Below are 20,532 nucleotides of genomic sequence, written 5' to 3' on the forward strand. Positions count from 1 at the left end.
ATAGCAAATTTGATACCAAATTAGGCTACCAATTATGTGGCTTAACCGAGCTCTCTCTTCTCATAATGTAAAAATCGATGTACTAAAAAAAAAAAAAAAAAAGGATAATTAGGAGTGTAGCCCTAGGAGTTTGAACATCGACGGCATCGAGCCCCAAGTCACGTGCGCAAGAGCCAGAACCACACGTGCCTCAGAATCATCTCTCCCCTCAACGGCCAAACCGAAAAATGCTGGCTATTTATTTATAATTTTCCTAACTCGAACCAGGTCCCTCCCTTTCGCCACCCCTCCCCCACTGAGTCAACTCACTCCCAACTCGGAAGTCATAAGAAGTATCGCCCAATTCACACACGGACGCTCGGCTCTTAAAGAAAATCCCAAACAGAAACTGCATCGCTCTCCTTGGCGATCTCCACGAAGCGCCATTTATCTCTCCTCTCTCTCTCCTCCCTCGCATTGCCAATAACAACACTCGTTCATCTCTCTCTCCGCCCCCATTCTCTTTCAGTTCATCCTCTCTCTGCGCGATCTCCAATCAGCTACTTTCCGGTAAAGTTCGATTTTCCCGAGATAATTTCAGCTGTTTGTTTCATTTCTCACTTTCTCTATCGATTGGAACACTTGAATTAGGTTTTTTGTTTCATGCACGTTGAATATTTGGTTCACTCTCAATTAGTTCGATTTTAAAGTTTTTTAAGTTTAATTATGTGGATTTTGTTTTGGCGGGGAGCTGCTAATTAGAATCAGAAACTATTGATTGGTACTTTTTGTTCTAGATAATCTTGGATTTGGAAATCGTTGATCTTATTGGCGAGATCAGTGTGTAACTTGGAGGAATTAGCCTTCGGGTTCGGAGAATGGCTTCGATATCTCATTCTCCACTGGCGTTTGCTGGAACAAGCACCGCTTCGGATCTTTTTCGGAGCTCCAGTAATGGCGTCGGCGGTGTTCCGTTGAGAGCTTTAGGGAAGGTGCGGTTGGGCATGAGGAGGAACGTTGTGTTGGCCGCCAAGCTCAGGAAGGTGAAGAAGCACGAGTACCCCTGGCCTGAGGATCCCGATCCGAATGTCAAAGGTGGAGTGCTCACTCATCTCTCTCACTTCAAGCCGCTGAAGGAGAAGCCCAAGCCGGTTACCTTGCCGTTTGAGAAGCCGCTTGTTGATATCGAAAAGAAGATCATTGATGTAAGCCTTCTAGCTGGTTTAAGTTTTTTCGTTTGTTTGACAAATTGTCATGCTTTAGAAGCTTTGTTTTAATGAGAGATTTATTGATCACAGGTGCGGAAGATGGCGAACGAAACTGGGCTGGACTTCAGTGATCAAATTATTTCACTGGAGAATAAATACAACCAGGTTTGATGAATAAATGCATGGTTCTCGTTCAGTTAGGGTGCGTTTGGTACGCAGACGGGACGGGACGGAACGAAGGTGTAATTTTTGAAAAAGACATGGGGTATATTTGTCTTAAAATGGTAAAACATTGTGTTCCACAGACGTGGAACAAACCCGTTCCAAGGGGAGGAGGTGGGACGCAAAAACACCCAAAATCTGTCCCGTGGAACAGCCCGTTCCATCCATTTTTGGCGCACCAAATGCGGGACGGAACGCCTCGTCCCGTTCCGTCCCGTCCCACGTACCAAACGCACCCTAGAATTAGTAGCTAATGTACATATTTTGATTCCTGTCCAGTTCTGGTTCTGGTTCTGATGTTTTTTCCGGACCTACATCTTTTGATTTCAGGCTTTAAAGGATTTATATACGAATCTGACTCCTATACAACGTGTGAATATTGCACGACATCCAAACAGGCCAACTTTCCTTGACCATGTGTTTAACATTACTGATAAGGTCTGATACTGATTTCTTTACATGCTTACGGACTTTCTGCATATTGTCGATTTGATCTTTAATTTCCCTTTTTGAAAAAATGAGTCAATTAGTGGGTTTGCAAGTGGTGGAAATAATTGCACACTAAATGGTTTCTTTTTTTAACTTGTACAGTTTGTAGAGCTTCATGGGGACCGAGCAGGGTATGATGATCCTGCTATTGTCACTGGTATAGGAACTATAGATGGTAGAAGGTATATGTTCATGGGTCACCAGAAAGGTAGAAATACGAAGGAGAATATTATGCGTAACTTTGGGATGCCTACTCCTCACGGGTACGCAAAATGACAGATAATTGTGCATTTGATAAGATATAAAATTAGCTTTCATGTCCTACTTAATCTGCTTTCCGAAGTTTAATATTTGGAACACTATCAACATGCAGTTACCGGAAAGCTCTGCGCATGATGTACTATGCAGATCACCATGGTTTCCCAATTGTTACTTTCATCGATACGCCTGGTGCATATGCAGACCTTAAATCTGAGGAACTGGGCCAAGTATGTCATAGTTGTACTTTAAATTCCACATGGTTCTTATTTAGATTTTGTACTGGGTCATCTAATTTGTTTGTTTTACAAACATTCAGGGTGAAGCCATAGCTCACAACTTGCGTACTATGTTTGGTCTGAAAGTACCTATTGTCTCTATTGTCATGGGAGAAGGTGGCTCTGGTGGTGCCCTTGCCATTGGCTGTGCTAATACATTACTAATGCTTGAAAATGCAGTTTTCTATGTTGCCAGGTAATTTGGATTTGGTTGTCTGGTTCAGTTTCTTGGGGAAGTTGTTCAAATTGAAACATGCTCGTCTTTTCTTCATTGTTTGAGTCACCAGATGATTCTCATGTGGTGGTGTACAGTGTACTAGGTATACTAACTGTGTAAGATATATCTCTAAAGGGGTCACTTCCCTGGAAGGAGGCAAAGACTGTAGGCATGCCATATATCCAGATTAATCTGAGAAATATTGAGTTCTATATATAAGGAGATTAGCAATTTATTTCCGGCTTGTTTTTCTTTTTATGTTCCATTAAGCATCAAAATAACTTATTGTCTTTTGGGGTTTTCCCTTTTCTTCTTGTTTTTAGTCCAGAAGCATGTGCAGCAATCTTGTGGAAGAGTTCTAAAGCTTCTCCAAAGGTCTATGCGACATTTACCATTGGCTATCTTGAATTGATTAGTTGATTATAGACTACTAAAACTTACGTTTTTCTGCAGGCTGCTGAAAAGCTGAAAATTACTGCAACTGAGTTGTGCAAACTGCAAATTGCAGATGGCATCATCCCTGTATGTTTTGCAAATCCTACCATTTTAGCTTTCTATATGTTTCTTTTATTTTAAGAATGCGGATATCTCAAAGAAACATGGTAGCTTGATGACATTTTTGTTTAAAAAATTTCTGCGGTGTTCTTTGTGGTGTGCTTGATGACATTCCTTTGTTCCTTTATCAAACTCATCCTTGTCATTGGAATCGTTGATATATTAGAAAAGGTCATTCCTAGCTATGAATTTTCTTTTCTTGTTAGTCTTTGTTCAATTTTGTCAATCTGGCTTAAACTTTTCTATTATTTTGCCTTTGGCGGGAACCTGATACAGATTCTTTTACTCAAAAGTCACTTGTTTTCTTTTTTTCTTTATCCAAGCGTACCCTGTCTCATTGGAAACATTGACATTCCAAGAAAGAACATTCCCTGATTTATGCAAATTTTATTTTTGTTAGTGGTCAGTGTTGCTAATGTGGTATCTAAAGATTCAATTTGTTTCCCCTTTAACAGGAGCCGCTTGGCGGCGCACATGCGGATCCTGCATGGACCTCTCAACAGATCAAAAATGCAATTAACAAAGAAATGGATGTAAGTGATTTCTCTTCAACAAAAACTAAATTTATGCTATCATATTCTAACTTATGTCTTTGGTTATGTTCAGGAGCTCCATAAGTTGGACACAGAAGCATTACTAAAGCATCGCATGATGAAGTTCCGGAAAATTGGTGGGTTCCAAGAAGGAATTCCTATAGATCCAAAGAAGAAAAAGAACATGAAACCAAAAGAGCAGCCTGTCTATGTGAAGACTCCGGTTGTAGATTTGGAGGGTGAGGTTGAAAAGGTAAAACAGCAAATCTTGAAAGCCAAGGAATCTTCTAATGAGCCTCCATTGGTGCCACTGACTGAGACGATAAAAAAACTGAGAAAGGAAGTGGATACTGAATTTTCTGAGGCAGTTAAATCCTTGGGTTTGAAAGAGAGGTTTGCCACTTTGCGAGAAGAATTTGCAAAAGTAAATGCACAGAACCAACTCCTGCATCCAGCTCTAAAAGCAAAGCTTGATAAGCTTAGGGAGGAATTCAACAAAGGGCTGCTGACAGCTCCTAATTATGAAGACCTAAAATATAAACTCGACATGTTGAAGGAATTGTCAAAAGCATATGATCTTGCCGAGAGCAACAAGAAGGCTGCAAAACTGAAGCAGGAAGTTAACAAGAAATTCAGCGAGATCATGGATCGGGAAGATGTTAAGGAGAAGGTTGTGGCACTTAGGGTTGAGGTTGAAAACTCTGGGGTGTCTAAGTTTGATGATTTGGATGACAGCCTGAGGGAGAAAATCAAGGAATTGAAGAAAGAGCTGGAGTTTGAATTTATTGATGTCCTCAAGTCATTGGGTTTGGATGTTGAATTAAAAGCAAAAGAGCCCGTTGAGCAAACTTTGCCCTCAGAAGTTAAGAACAAGATCGAAGAATTGAATGGAGAAATTAATGAGAGGATTGAAAGTGTGATCAATACAACAGACCTGAAGGACAAAGTTGAGCTACTGAAGTTGGAGATAGCAAAGGCAGGGAAAACACCCGATTCAGCAGCCAAAAATAGAATCGTGGCATTGGAGCAACAAATCAAACAAAGCTTAGCAGCAGCTGTGGAATCTTCAAATTTAAAAGAGAAGCATGAGAAGCTGAAGGCCGAGATTTCCCAAACTGTTGGATCGAATGAAAGTCTGAAGAAGGACGATGAAGACTCTTTCTCCTTTGATGCATCTAGAGTAGTGGGTGCAAATCGCACGTTCGGTTAATGTGAGTTCATCTATTTTCCCCTCTTTCTTTAATGAGTGACGCACTACATTTTCCTTTTTGCTTATCATTTGATATGTTTCCTCTCTGAATTATGAAATAACAATTTTTAACGGTATCATGCATGATCAAAACTGAGTGAACTTATCATTTTCGGTTGTAGTCCTACATGTTCTTTATTGGGAAGTCTACCTTTTCAATTTTCACTTATTAGCCTATGCTTTTCTGCAGTACTTCTCTTTTAGTCGGCTTGTTTGCTGATATGGTGCCCGGAAGACGATCTTGTTCGAAACAGATGGAAGTGCCAAAAGTGGACAAATAGGGTAACCTTAAGCTGTTGTGAACTGCCTTTTAGCATATGTTGACATCTTGCAATAGCGTACAAGTTTTGCATTTTCGAGGAACAAGGAGACACATCTTAGCTCCATAGTTTTCTGCCTGAACTTTTTAAATTTATATTAGGTTTCTATAATTTTTTTGTTTTTCCCTTCTTTTTTTTCAATTAAGTGCAATTCTGTTTCTATAAATAGACACCAAATCATTTGAGTTTCTCTTTTTATAGATTCGGATCGCTCTGTATAGATTGTGTGGGGAGGCTAATAAATCGTTTTCGATACTTATCTTTCCTTAACCCCTCGTGCTTTTTATCTTCAAGGCAATATGCCTGAGTTGCAGTGCTGAATAGATCTTTTGCTGTTCTAGATTTTCTTTCATTGAACTCTTCTACTCTGTTCTTCGGAACAAGAATTTCGCTCTGGTCAATATTGTGGCGGCACAAGCGGATGTCGGTCACCATCCATATTGGCCGCCACGAAATTCTTGTTCCGAAGCATACGTAGGCTGCTATCTGATTGCTTGAGAACCAAGCTTCGTTGGACTCAGATCAATTTGAGTTTATTCTCTCTAAATATCGCATTCAGTCATACATCCATGTCCAAGATGGTTTGATTCCTCTTTTTCCCGTCAACGTTTTGTTGGTTGGAGATGAATTTTACTTTCCACATTTTCACTGTAAAAATAGCTCAGAGTCTCAGATTATGCACTTACAAGATATTGTGTTTTTAGCCCTTTTACAATGGGCCGGAAAAATGAAAATTTGAGTGAGATTCTAATATATTGAACTCGTGGAAATCACATTCTTACAGTGGGTAGGAAAAATTAAGTGTGATACCAACGTTGAACTCATGAGTGGTATATTAAACTCATGCGTATGATCAATATATTGAACTCACACTAGTGTACCGATAGTATCATATATATCACATTCAGGTTATTTGATTCCCACACTTACTCATTTTTGTGGAAGGCCTTAGTAACCTACCTTTATATCCAATTTTGTCACTGAAAAGAAGGAATATTGTAGATTATCATTCATTTTGATTACCACTTCACATCACTATAAGAAAAGTTGACAAAGTCATTGATGACATTAGTTGTACAAAATAAAGTGGGTAAAGATCTCTAAGTGACTAGTGAGATGGGCAATATCCACCCTTTATCAAGCTCATTTTGTACAACTAATGTTAGTGACTATTGTCAATCATTGTTTGTGCCAAGTCCACATTCTAACCTCATGATTTAAACTGTTTATTTTTTTTTTCCAGTTTTCATCCAATATCATCCTCATAAATCTCCGCCCAAATTAGAAATCGTTCAGTCATTTATTCGTTGATGTGAATATTAACTGATTAACGCTTAAACGCATTCACATTAACAAAGAAAGTACAACAATAATACCAATAAGTGAAAAAACAAAAAAGCTTTCAATTAGTTTTTTAGATCAACTAAAGGCCTTTCAATACAAGAATGGGAGGACAGCTTTTCTACCCTTGGGATAATCCTCTCCAAACTTCTCTAAATACCACCGGTGATTCGCACGTGCCCTAGGCACCAAGTTTGCACACGTGTAAAGAAAAAACCCCAGCCCTACCCAGGACCACGTCATCACTGCCCATCCTGCCCACTCCACTATCTCCCCATAGTAGTTTGGGCAGCTCACCAACTCAAACCACCCTCCTTTTGGCACTTTATACCCCCCACCCTCTTTTTTCAACCCCACGAGGACGCTATCAGACCATATATTTACACCCATGCCATAACCAAACACCGCCAACCCACCCATAAACCGCCACCAAAACCACCCGTCAGATTCATAATCTTTGTACTCAGAAATCCACCTGCCCTGCAGATACGCATTCAACAGGTTGAAACCAAACGCCATCGCCGCCACGCTCACCGGAAAACCGCCGGCGGAGGATTTGGAACTGGCGGTGTCGCGGTGGAGGCGGAGCGGGTAGAGGCAGGTGCGGTGGAAATAGTGGAAGAGAAAGGGGGTGATGAGCAAAAGGGCTTTTGGGTTGGAGGAGTGGCGGCCGGAGGGGAAGAGGAGGAGGGTTAGCCAGAGAGTTGGGGATTCCATGAGGAACCAGGCGAGGGGCGGGGACATTGTGGGGCCCCACCCCGGGCGGCGGTGCTTGCCGTATGGGGCTTGGAGGAACCGGAGGGAGATGAAGGTTGGGGGAGCTATGAGGTAGAGAGCTATAAGGCAGTTGTGGAAGAAGGTCTGATCTGACAATGCCATTGGAAAATGGATCAGGAATTGCAGTGGAGTGGGAAAAGGGGATAAAAAGGCAGATGGGTTTGGATTAAGATAAGATTTTGTTTGCTAACATGAACCCCGCTTCATATGCAAACTTAGCAGGGGTAAAACAGGAAGCACACTGTGCTTACGGGGATAAATTTTTTATTGTGACCGGAACCCGGGATACACCATGTGTTTTCATAGAAATTGTCATAACTTTTATTTTTTATGTTATTAATTTTTTTAATACACATATCATACTATTTATATAATAACATATAATATACAATCTATTTCCAATTACATCGAAAAATCTCGTGTTTCAAAGTGTTTTGGATTGTAGTAAAGATTAAATTTTGAGAATGATTTTGTGACGATGTGATTATCAAATAATGATGATTTGATTTTGGCAAGTACATCGCGTAAGTTGGTGGGTCTTTTGGAGGGGATTGTTCTTCTGGATGCACACCTTTCTTGGATTTTGAGCCCGAAACCAAAATTTGGGTGAATAGGGAAGGAATTATATGCTACTCGTACACCGTTATGGGCCACACACCATGTAAGATGTTTTTGAATAACTCCGCATGGTTGATTCTTACGGGCAACTTCCGTCTAAAACTTACTTAGTTTGATGATATAGCTAATGATCTTACACAAGTGTAGGTGGGTAATTGAACTGTTTTATTAGAGCACTTCTAACATTTGGATCTACTGATGGGACCAAAATGTATGTTGTTTAGAAAGGTCTTACGAATATCGTGATTGGAGTGTTCCTGCTCAAAATTTTCAAACGTATAATCAAATTTGTGTGGAGATCGATCACTTAGTGAGTAGGAACTAGTACTGCATCAATTTTGTTGCCATTTGAGTTCAACAACTAATGGTTATCAACTAATTTTTGATCTAGTGGCATTTCTTTCTCAATGTTGGGAATAACTAGTAACTCATCAATTTTGTTGTCATTTAAGGGTCCAGTTCGAACAACCAACAACCAACGGTTATCAACTAACTTTTAAATCTAGTGTCATATTGTGATGTATATTTGTTATTTGTTGTTTTTACTGCTAGTTATCCATCAATTGTGCATTCTATTGACATTCTAGAAGAATTTTACTAACATTATTCACGTTCAAATATGTAATAAACTATGATCGATTACACATGCATTAATAGTAAAAAATTACCAACACGTGCACAAATGATTGCTTTAGCATAAACCTTGCCAAAATTTGGATTTAGATGAATCTTGGTTGAATTGACTACCAGAAAAATTTTAGCTGTCGTCAATCATGCATATCACGTATTTGCATATAATTAAAATCTAATTGAACTCACATACTTGATTGAGCTTACATGTCTCAATGGTCATAAATCATCAACCCATTCGTGTTTCGTACATTTTTAACTAACTTTTGATCAAATGTGACAACCCATCCAAAACTTACCATTTTATATGACACTATTAGATCTTTTGAGCCGAATGTTCCTTAATGAATGGCCTATTTTATATGACACTACTAGTACGTTGGACCATTATCTACGATAGTTTGGTTGAATTCTGGGTCATGTACATTACATCATTTCAACTCCACCTAATATTTAACTTTGTTTTGAGAATGAGAGTGCTTATACTCGAATCTCAACTTTTTGTACGATGTTAAAGAGTAGATTGTTCACATGTAAAGTCTAGTAAATACACATATTTCATGTCACCTAATTAAACTTATTCACGTTTATGTTTGAAATTTCGTCAAATGTAACTTCAATAACTTCCCTACGAACCTAGAGAGTTTTAGCCATCTATAATTGTATATTTTCTTAATTATATATACACACGCGCGCGCGCGCACACAAAACGTACGAGAAATTTATTATAGTTACAAATAAACCAACTTTGACGTTATATAAACCAAAATGTAACACTTATAAATCACATATGCACTATTAAGCGATTGATCGTAACATAACTTTTAGTCATCGTAACATACACGATCTTCATTCGGGGAACTGAAAAGGACAGAAGAAGGATCAAGAAGACCCACCCAGAAGAGAAGAGTATCAAACTGGCCAGGTATCTTCTGAAAAACATACCAACCAAGTGAACCCACGTGGCGGGTTGTGGTGGAGGGAAGTCGGGGAAGGGAGGATCTTTGCTTTCCAAAGAGTTGAACTCTCCATGCCACTTTATGGGATCCTATTTTTGGACCTTTAGCTACGTTTTCTTTTGTCGTTTTCCTGATTTTGCCAATCCTGGGCACACAAAGCATGTTTCACACTCCACTCCATCATCCTTTTCTTCTTTCCAATTTTCTCATTCCTTTTTACTGTTAGCATGTGATCCCTTTACCTTTTTACCAACACTAAATTAATTTTGAAAAAAACTTACCTGCATCGGATACACTTTCTTACGTTTATCTCAACCTTAACCATTCACTCGATTTAGATATGTATAAAAGAAGTATATTCTCGTGACGAGAGTAATTTATATGGCACGATTACACTGTTATTGTAACGTTTGTGCCCATAATATGACACAATATGGACGAAAACTTACATATGTATTTATATTATTAACACAAAACGTCGTTGTAGCAGTGTTCTATCATGTAAGTCTTTTTTCTCGTGACAAGTAAGTAGTTTTGCACCTCTCAAAAGAAAATGGCTTACAAGTTTCCAACCTTTTTTTTGTTCCCAAATGAGTTGCATCCTAAAATGGTTTGATGGGCTCAATCGTTTTAAGGATGCATTGCAAATTTTATTAACTAAGCACCAAAAACTATTTTGATTTGGAAAAAGAAAAGGTACTTAAAACCTAGGCTAGTCACTCAGTACTACGGTCTGATGATATTCCATTTCACTTAGAAGTGAGAGGTCATAGGTTCGAATCTCGTGGATGACAAATTCGATACCGAATTAGGCTGCCCATTGTGTAGCCTAGTCGAACTCTTCCTCTCCTTAGTGTAAAAATATCGATGTACTCAAAACCTAGGCTAACCACATGAGTGCTTCAATATACTTACCAAGTTTTCCTTCTCTTTATATTTAAAGAGCGGTGCTACACACACTAAGTTTGTGCACCAAATAATGTGACACAAATTTGATGTACGTACCCTAATTTTTCTTAAAATACTTTTCTTGTTTCAATCATTTTTTATTTGATTACTTCTCAAATTATGTTCCAAACTTCATTTTGCAAAACTTTACTATTCATTAGCCACATAGAGATTCCACAACATTACTCGACATATATTCTTATATAAGTATCTCATTTATTACGTGACTAGCAAAATTGAAATTGAAAACCTAATAAAAAAATCAGGACACAGTAAACCACATTTTCCTTTTGCTCAGGCTGCTTGTGCCTGTTCTCACGTGGCCGTCCCTAAAACCCAAAAAAGTAATTTTCACAGCAACTAATTTTCCTTTTTTGGTTTTTTGGTCAAATAAGTAATTATTCGGTTTTTGATAATTTACTCTTCGGTCATTTTCCTCAAGTTTCACACGTATATAAATAGTAAAAAATAATATAATATTTTTTTTAAAATTCAGAGTCATACGCTTGTATAAATTCATCGTTTACCCGGAGGGTTTTATCTGCATTGTTTATTCGATTCTCCAAACTGAATCGTTCCTCTCTCGCTCTCTCTCCTCCGTTCGTGTTTCTTCTCTCTCATGACAAACCGTCTTTAATTTTTTACTTCGCTCTCTAAACCGACACACCCCAGACTTTCTCTCTCTTAGGGTTTCGCAGAGAGCTTCCCAGTTGCGAGGAGCAAGATAAACAATCGTTAGGGTTGTCCTTCGACTTCCGGAGGAAGCCGCTGCGTTTGCGCTGATCGTGGAAGTGTTTATTTGTTACGGCTACGGGGACGGTGAATTGGCTTCCGATTGGAGTTTCGTGAGGTTTGAGCTCTTCTCGATTGTGTTTTGGGTTTTTTAAACTGTGAAGCTTTTGGGGTCTCGGGATTTGAAAATTTTATGGGAAATTTGTGGTTTAGGGATTGTGGTTTTGGGTTGCTCATTTGGGTGCTGGGTAGAAATTGGAGGGGAGATGAACAAAATGGAGGGTGTTTTATTTGGCTAGGGCTTTGGGTGAAGCAAATTTAAGCTAATTTGTAGTTAGATTAAGTTGATTAGGAGTACATTACATGAATTTTACACTTTTGCTCTGCTTTCCCATACAAGGCAAATGCCGTCTTTCGGCCGAGCAGTAGTCTGCATTTTTGTTTTATGGGTTTATAAACTTAAAGTTCTACGTCGATGTAGTTGTATCGGTTTGTAAACTATATGTTTCTTATTAGCTTTTAGTTGCATAAATGGATTATTTATTGACAATGTGCTTATTTGTGCAGCGGACAGTTTGAAGCAATTTTTGAATGAAAGGTTGTTTAGTTCTTACAAGTTATCGAGAGAGAGATAGCCCCCTGACCATTTGAGATTGTGTGTTGGTAATGTAGTGTAGTGGATTATGAATGATTGCTGTCATGGACTTGAATGCCTCGCCAGTACCTGAAGAAGATGAAGATATTTTTGAGAATCATATAGAATACATTGCACCAGAAGAACGCATAGAGAGTGGAGCTGATATAGCACGCCGGGTACTATTTTTTTCTTGTTTAAATGGCCTATCTCCTGCTCGTTTAGTGGCAACTGGATCAACTCATTTCTTTTGTTAGTGTAGTTATTGGTCTGGCCATATACGTGTTTGTCCTGGATCTTCAATGAGGTTGAAATCATTACAGGGAATTTTGCATTGTTTCGATCCATTGTAGTTTGGGGCATTCATTACTGCTTAAGCTTCTATCCTTCCATGGCCTTTGGAATTGATGGATATTATTTTGTCTGCAAACGGTTGTACGGAAACCACAAACTTGGTGGAAACTGTTACCACATTTACGGTCATAAGACAAGGATTTAGAATAGAATAACAGAAGAGAGAAAATACTTTATGCTGCTATATTCAACTGCATCTAGATTTTTTTTGAAATTAATAAGTTGCTTCCACCTTGCTGTGGGGCAAACAGGTTTTTTTTTATGTCCACTTAGCTTATTAATATATCATATATGGGGAATATTATGCCTTCAGAAGTATTACAACTCTCTCTCTCTCTCTCTCTCTCTCTCTCATGTGTGTGCACACAGAGTCCCCCATGCATACACCTGGGAGCACATACACACCGGTTCACATACACAAAGATTAGCTGTGAAATCTTTTCATTTTTTTTATATAATATGTATATATGTTGTTCTCAACATTTTTATGTGCCTGGCTGCTGATCTTGTGTTTTCCTTGTATTAGGAGCGTGAAGAAAGACGTAAGCGATTGAAACGAGAACGCCCAGATGAAAAACCAGTGCATGTTTCTCAACCCCCTGCATACGATTCATATCAAACAAAAAACCCCAAAGTTTACGACAAATCTAGGCTTCCCAATGGTAAGTATGCTGTCTGAAGCATGTTATTAGGTTTGCGAATGTGTTTTCATTTCCATAAGTTGCATTTATTGGTAGAGTTATTTATAGAACTACATTTTGATCAATTCCATGTCGAGCATTAACTGAATTATTACCATTTACATGTTCTGTTACATTAAAAGGTGGTTCTGCCTTTCATAGAATTTTAATCTTCAATATTATTTGTCCTTTTGATCTTGGAATAATAATTCTTCGTTTGATATTGAATTATTGAGTTAGTGGGTTTGACTTTTTAGATTTTCCAATTATTTGAACCGTAAACTCATATAGATATAAAGTGAGCATATTGATATGTTGCGCCTGTATGTTAAATGAATATGTCGTGATTTATTATTTTCATCATACTAATTAGTGAGATATATTTAAATCACTAGTAGCCTTCTGCACTGCGCTGTGTGGAGAGATGCTTTCTCCCAAATACATATTGAAGTGAAGGAGATAAAATGGGAAGATATATTTGATTCATTTTGTGGGTGAATTTAATTCCACATGCATTAGATTGCTCAACTCTTTGTTTCTGATGGAGAGATGGTTGTAGATGATTGTGGGGTGGTAGACACAACGGAGTGAAATACGTTTCTCAAAGGAGTGTTAATAAATGGAATTGGATTTGAGTTGTGGATTAAGTTTTATTTTAGTTTATTTTTTATAAGGATGAAATTAAAGTAATTGGTTAACTGCCTCTGGATGAGTTTGATAGTTTGCTTACCTAGCTATCCATATAATTTAGTTCTTCCATAGTTTTGGGATGATGCGGAAGGGAAGTTTGTATTTGAATTTTGGAATAAATAAAATTTTCTTCATCTTGAAGACTGTAGCTCTAAAAAACTGGTGTTCCCTTTATATACTAGTATGGATAAAGGATTGTAGACCTTTATCTGGGAAAAGAGGTTTCTGTCTGTGGCACTGATACAACTCAGGAGTGTGCATATTTGGTACTATTTTTGTTTTTATAATTGTTATATTATCTTGAAGTTGACTAGTTTTAAGAACCCTAGTTTTTTTCCTGAATTTGCATCTAAAGAGTTATGTGTTTTAGTTTTTAGCTTCAATTGCCATTTTCTTAGAGCTTAACTTCTGTCATCTTTAATCACATTTCTCTTCATAATGCAGGTTGGTTGGATTGCCCGGCAGCTGGTCAAGAAATATCTTGCATTATACCTTCTAAGGTGCCACTTGGTGAATCCTACAATGATTGTGTTCCTCCTGGTAAAAGATACTCATTTAAACAAGTGATTCATCAGCAAAGAGTTTTGGGAAGAAAAGTAAGCCCGCTAAAATTATGCTCTTTTTCTTTTAGTCTTATTTTATTATTTTTTAATTTCTCTGGATTGAAATTTTATATCTACCATACGAACACTCAGACAAATTTCTCTTGATAACTGAAAGGTAGTTTTTGTTACATGCAACGGCTGTCAAAGCTTGGCTATTGTATGTGTATAATTCTTTTTGGACAACGGACTAAATGGTAACTCTATGAGAGTCATTCTGTCTTGTTCAATGGTTGAAATGATTTTAAGATCATCTTCATTCATTTTCAGCTTGGTTTGGTGATTGATTTGACAAATACTTCTCGCTATTATCTAACATCAGATTTGAAGAAAGAGGGTATTAAGCATGTCAAGGTGAGTACTAGATTATTGTACAATTTGTATTCCTTGGTACTTTTGCCTGTATTTTATTATTTATGGAATCCTGTTCGATAATGTAGATTGCGTGCAAGGGGCGGGATTCCGTGCCGGACAACCTTTCTGTAAATCAGTTTGTATACGAGGTTTGTTTCATACTTGACACTTGCCTCTTAAGTTATATTCTCATTTTAGCCAGTGGCTTGCCTGTTTAAATGCGAGGAAGAGAGCTTTTATTTATTTATTTATTTTTTCTAGATATCATATATACTCATATGGTGTATGTACGTAAAATATTTCTGGTTATGATACTTTATTAATTATTCTCATTTCAGGTTATACAGTTCCTGTCACGTCAAAAGCATTCGAAGAAATATATTCTTGTGCATTGTACACATGGGCACAATCGCACGGGGTATATGATCATCCACTACCTAATGCGCTCATTACCAATTTCCGTCACTCAGGTAATTATGAGCTTATTTTAACTGTCTTAGATGTAGAGTAAATCAACCTGCTTTTATTTTATTTTCTTATTCTTGTCATTTTTCTGATGCTGCATTGTATTACACAGGCAATAAAAATGTTTGCAGATGCACGTCCTCCAGGAATCTACAAACCTGACTATGTTGATGCTTTATACTCTTTCTATCATGAAAAAAAGCCTGATATGGTTGTCTGTCCCTCAACTCCTGAATGGAAGACTTCAGAATTTGATCTTAATGGCGAAGCAGTTGCAGACGACGATGACGATGATGGAGGTCCTGCTGCTCCTGTAAATAATGTATGCATGATCTTTATAGTGGAACTGTTTTAATTGGATATGATATATTTCTTTGCCAAATGAATGACTCGAAGATAGAACAGTCTAGTAAAGGATGAGTGGTCTTTTGTTTTTTTTTTTTTGTCTGGGAGAGGTCGCACTTGGTGCGATGGCAAGTGCCTTCGCCCATGAGCGGTAGGTCTCGGGTTCGAGACTTGGGAGCAGCCTCTCTATAAATGGGGGTAAGGCTAGCCGACATTCACCTCTCCCAGACCTTGCGTAAAGCGGGAGCCTTGTGCACTGGGTACGACCTTTTTTTATGGCATTGATGGAGGAGTAATTTTTTTGCCCAAGAAACTTTTTGTATTGTGTTTCATTATTTGTAATCCACCTCGTATTTCTGTTTTGATCATGTAACGGAAACAAATGACCTTTTGCTTCTGTATCATCATACATGCTTGTTTTTTTTTATGTTGTCCTCACTGTAGTTTGACATTCCTCTACCATTTCAGGAGAGTCTGGATACAAGTGGAGTAATGACAAATGATGATATCTTGGGCGATGAGATACCTTGGGACCAGCAGGAGGCAATGCGGCAGTTCTGCTATCAAACTCTTAAGCTGGTTAATGTTGGGGTAGGCATGTTGAGACCTATATTCTTGATGGTTTTTGGCTTTTGCTTCTAAATCCACATATACCTGAGATCTTGAGTTAGCCTGTTTTGGTTTTCAGTCACATATTTTAGTTTATTTCCTACTTGCATAACATCTCACTTTTTTATTTTCTTTCATTTCAGCCTAGAGGAAATTCACAATTCCCGGGGTCGCACCCAGTTTCTCTTGACAGGTGCTCCTTGTTCCTTGTTTTGGTTTGGGTTTCATTTTTTTTTCTAATAGTTTGAGCATATAAAATTTCATCATATTTACCAATTGTAACTTTGTTTGACTCAGTATTGATATATGCAATAAGCTGTAAAATTTCATCATAACTTGGCGAACAATATCTTGAAATGAACTCTCTTTTGTTAACATGTTTTGTGCTGTGTAATTTAGCAAGTGGGAACATTTGATCTGAAAGAAAAGTTTGGTGGGCATTCATCTCGCAATTTTTTATTTGGAATGATAACTGAAATGGTACCTCAAAGTCATTGGCATTGTCAACAATGAATCTATTGATATTGGTGGATGCTTCTCGAATTGATATTTGAACTTTTGTATGTAAGCACAGTTTGTGTTTGTTTTCTGCTTAAGAAAGATATATTTGTGGCACTGTTGAAGCGCTTTGTCTGGTTATTTTTCCACTATCGTGTCCCGTAATAATGTGTTAGTTTTAAAAGAGACCCAGTGTGGCATGAATTTTGATTGCATCTTATTAGATCTTTGGTGGTGTAATGTGCTTGGTTTCTTAATAATTGTTGGCTGGTAGATGACAAGTTCCTTGTGAATCTGTAAAGACTTCTCTTGTACTGCATATCACATATTTACTCTATTCTCATATACTGCTTTATACATGTTGCATGCTTCTTCATCTTGATATTGTCATCTGAATGGACTTCCTTCTCATTCATGCAGGGACAACTTACAGCTGTTGAGGCAACGTTATTATTATGCTACATGGAAGGCTGATGGAACACGATATATGATGTTAATAACCATGGATGGGTGTTACTTGGTTGATAGAAATTTTAATTTTAGAAGGGTCCAAATGAGGTTTCCCTGCAAACACACAAATGATGTATGTATGCACTTACTTTTGGAAGGTTAATGATATCAGGAAGATTTCATGTAGAGCATCCTTGACAACTTAGAGTGACCTTGTTTCTCTCTGTTATTTCTTTTTATTTTTTTATTTTTTTTTATTTTTTTGTCTTTTAAGGGTTTAGCCGAGAAGACTCACCACTACACTTTATTGGATGGGGAGATGGTAATTGATACCGTGCCTGATTCAAAGAAGCAGGAGAGAAGATACCTGATCTATGATATGATGGCAATCAACCACGTTCCTATCATAGAGGTGGGTTTGCCCTTTATCTGTCCCTTGTTGGGTGATCTACCCCTTAAATTATGTTGCACAAACTTCAGAATTTAAGATATTGTATTTATAATCACAAGGTATAACAACTATATTTTTTAATTCATTTTTCAAACTTGGGCTAGATTTTTGTGCAAGCAAACATGCAAGTCATTTGGCGACTGGTAACACACTGTAAACCGAACATAGGGAGTGAATTTTCAGATATAAAGGGAGTCCTAGATTTTGAGTATTGGGAATGTGCACAAAACTGTTTGCAGGCTTCTTGTTTTGTTAGGTATGGTACAATCAACTTGAAGAGGTATCTGCACTGTGATTTTATGACACCCTTATAATCATAATTTGTGGTATCTGCAAGATTATATTTCTTAAATTGTAAAATAACAGTTGGATCCAACTTCAATATATGCATTGAGATGGTGTGTCAAGGTTGTAAATTGCGTTATTATATTATATTGGCCTAATCAAACCATACGAGTGCATAGGTTATCACTTGCCTTTGTTTTTTTTTATAGAATTGTTATCATATTTTGTTACAATTTTATCCCTAATTTTTTGGGGTAATGTTAAGCTACCCATTATACACTCTAATCTTTTAGAATTGTTGCAGCGGCCTTTTTATGAACGGTGGAAGATGCTTGAGAAAGAAGTCATTGAACCTCGGAATCATGAGCGCCACAATATTTACCAAAGTAGGAATCCTTACTATAGATATGACTTGGAACCATTCAGGGTATGTATCAATAAGCTCTGTGTTCTGGCATTGAACTTCATTCCACTGTTTACTTTTCTGCCGAGATTAATTTTCTCAGTGTGTTCAATCAGGTGAGGAGGAAGGACTTTTGGTTGCTCTCTACAGTAAACAAGCTTTTGAAGGAATTTATTCCTAGGCTTTCACACGATGCTGATGGTCTTATCTTTCAGGTAGTTCTATGAAATATCATTTGAACTTTTTTATTGGTTTCAAATTACTTGGTTAGCTGGCAATAGAATTTATTTATTGCCATGCCAGGTCCTATTATTGGTTCTAAATTAGCAGTCCTCTCTCTGATTTGTTTGCATAGAATAATAATGTATATTTTTGATATGCTAGGGTTGGGATGATCCATATGTTCCCCGCACACATGCAGGACTTCTAAAGTGGAAATATTCTCATATGAACTCGGTTGATTTTCTCTTTGAGGTCGTGCTATCAACTTTATTTAGTTATTTTTGTTATAAAAACTCTATTGTGTCACTTAAGCTATTGTTTTCTGAATCTCTCATTTCCCTTTCCATATCTACCACTTAAATTTGTTCTGTGCTTGTTTTCTCATGTGAAGATGCTTGTGTGGACAGGTAACCGATGATGATCGGCAGCATCTTTTTCTGTTTGAACGTGGAAAGAAGAAACTAATGGACGGAAATAGAGTTGCGTTTAAAGGTCGACATGAATATCTTCAGATTTTTCTGTTTAAAACGTGACTCTGTTTTTATCATTATTAGTACAGCCGAAGTTTTGCATTGGGGTGCTTCCTGAAGAAGAACCTGGCAGGTGCTTCTCCAGAAAGCATTTCTATGACCCATAAGCATTTTTGAAGTTTTATTTTTTGTCAAATATATATCGAAGTATTTTGGTTTTCAGAAAGCACTTTTGCCCTTCCTGAAGCAGTCTCAATAGGCCCTAACTTTATAAGCACATTTATTTGGTTTCTTTTTGTTTAAACCTGTGAAGGACTTGCATGCATAGACATGTGGATTGATCCCAAAAAAGGAAATGTTAGAAATTGATGGATGAGAACTTTTGTTGTTTTTATAGCTTCCCTTTTATTGCTTAAAGTGTTCTGGGAAACCTAGATAAAATAATGGTTACTTCATCATATCGTCTTCCACAATCTAATTTGCACTAACATGTAGTATTATGTTTCGCTGGGTGTGATTTGGTATGATCCTGTTGCGTTTAACCTAAATGCTTTTTTTTTTTGTATTCCCATGTAGCAGATGGCCAAGACCCCTCATCTTATTCCGGAAAAATAATCGAGTGTTCTTGGGATGGTGAAGAACAAGAATGGGTCCTTATGCGCATCAGGACTGACAAATCAACTCCAAATGATATCAATACCTACAAGAAGGTCCTTCTCCACATATTTTAAATAAACTAATATTATTTTTGTTTAATCCCACTTTGGGCTCATTGATTGCTGACTTGAAAAACAGGTCATGCGAAGCATAAAAGACAATATCACGCAGGACATCTTGTTGAATGAGATCTATGAGATCATTCGTCTGCCTATGTATGCTGATAGGATACGGAATGATAGCAAAGCAGCCCAGCAGCATGCAAATGCAGCACGAAGGAGGTGACTTGCGGAGGTTTTATCATCACGGGGTTTTCTTGCAAAGGTTTGCTGATAGTAGTGCCCACAGACACCTGCTTGGCAAGTCGTTCAGAGTTCTCTTTACTCGAAGCTGGGTATAATTTGGGCGTATCAGCTGATGAATCACATATTTACTGTGCAACTTCCTAAGCCTAGCTATAATTCGTACTGAGTGCTGTGCTGGTGAGTTGTTTGGTCCAGTTTGGTACGCCGCCAGATTGTCCCCGGGATTACCGTCACATTTATTTGGTTCTGATAGTAGTTCAGATGAAGAGGAGTAGGGTTAGAGTCAGATCTGTATATTATGATGAATGATGTTATTAACTTGTTTAAAAAGGTAGGCATTTTTTATGTTTCGCCTTTCCCTTTTCATGTGAATAGACAACTTTGGGAACAGGTAAACACCCTTTTCTCTCCAAATCCTGGTTTACTTTCTCTGTGTTTTCTACCTTGTATTTGTTTGAGACATGCTCCCTACTTGTCCTCTTAACCGTAGATTTGGCAGTCGTCTCACCGTAGATGAGCAAATCGTCACCGTCTATTAGCATTGGACTTCATATGATTACTTGAGTGATTTTTTTGCTAATTATTGTTTTAGAGATGATGCATCTCCTGGTTCAATTTGATTAAATCCGTAAACTGCATGCTTATTGTTGTGGGCTCCTTGGTGACCTTTCGGTTCTCCTTGCGTTGTTTGGCGTACAAGACTTCACTACTCTGGAGGTATTTTAAGTTCGTGGGATTTTAGTTT

The 20,532-nt window shown here is 37.8% G+C and overlaps 3 protein-coding genes across 3 annotated transcripts; 2 read left to right on the forward strand and 1 right to left on the reverse strand.

Annotated features, from left to right (window-relative positions):
* Positions 1-183: 183 nt before the first annotated feature.
* On the forward strand, positions 184-5,578 carry LOC103419374 (acetyl-coenzyme A carboxylase carboxyl transferase subunit alpha, chloroplastic). The gene is made up of 12 exons (XM_008357487.4): positions 184-549; positions 777-1,184; positions 1,278-1,352; positions 1,740-1,847; positions 2,001-2,161; positions 2,272-2,386; positions 2,476-2,630; positions 2,975-3,026; positions 3,105-3,173; positions 3,662-3,739; positions 3,813-4,950; positions 5,179-5,578. Exons 2-11 carry the CDS (start codon positions 858-860, stop codon positions 4,947-4,949), a joined length of 2,277 nt encoding a protein of 758 aa, XP_008355709.3. The 5' UTR covers positions 184-549; positions 777-857; the 3' UTR covers position 4,950; positions 5,179-5,578.
* Positions 5,579-6,691: 1,113 nt separating this feature from the next.
* Positions 6,692-7,798, reverse strand: LOC103419376 (steroid 5-alpha-reductase DET2). Its single transcript, XM_008357488.4, has one exon. It carries the CDS (start codon positions 7,526-7,528, stop codon positions 6,743-6,745), a length of 786 nt encoding a protein of 261 aa, XP_008355710.2. The 5' UTR covers positions 7,529-7,798; the 3' UTR covers positions 6,692-6,742.
* Positions 7,799-11,068: 3,270 nt separating this feature from the next.
* On the forward strand, positions 11,069-20,201 carry LOC103433569 (uncharacterized). Its single transcript, XM_008371831.4, has 18 exons — positions 11,069-11,431; positions 11,881-12,126; positions 12,828-12,963; positions 14,116-14,267; positions 14,544-14,627; positions 14,714-14,776; positions 14,966-15,097; positions 15,205-15,414; positions 15,906-16,028; positions 16,190-16,239; positions 16,965-17,127; positions 17,269-17,406; positions 18,035-18,157; positions 18,250-18,348; positions 18,518-18,607; positions 18,763-18,847; positions 19,405-19,535; positions 19,621-20,201. The coding sequence occupies exons 2-18, from the start codon at positions 12,001-12,003 to the stop codon at positions 19,765-19,767; spliced, it is 2,052 nt and encodes a 683-aa protein (XP_008370053.2). The 5' UTR covers positions 11,069-11,431; positions 11,881-12,000; the 3' UTR covers positions 19,768-20,201.
* Positions 20,202-20,532: the final 331 nt, after the last annotated feature.

Source organism: Malus domestica, chromosome 04 (assembly GCF_042453785.1).
Source record: "Malus domestica chromosome 04, GDT2T_hap1".
NCBI classification, from domain to species: Eukaryota; Viridiplantae; Streptophyta; class Magnoliopsida; order Rosales; family Rosaceae; genus Malus; species Malus domestica.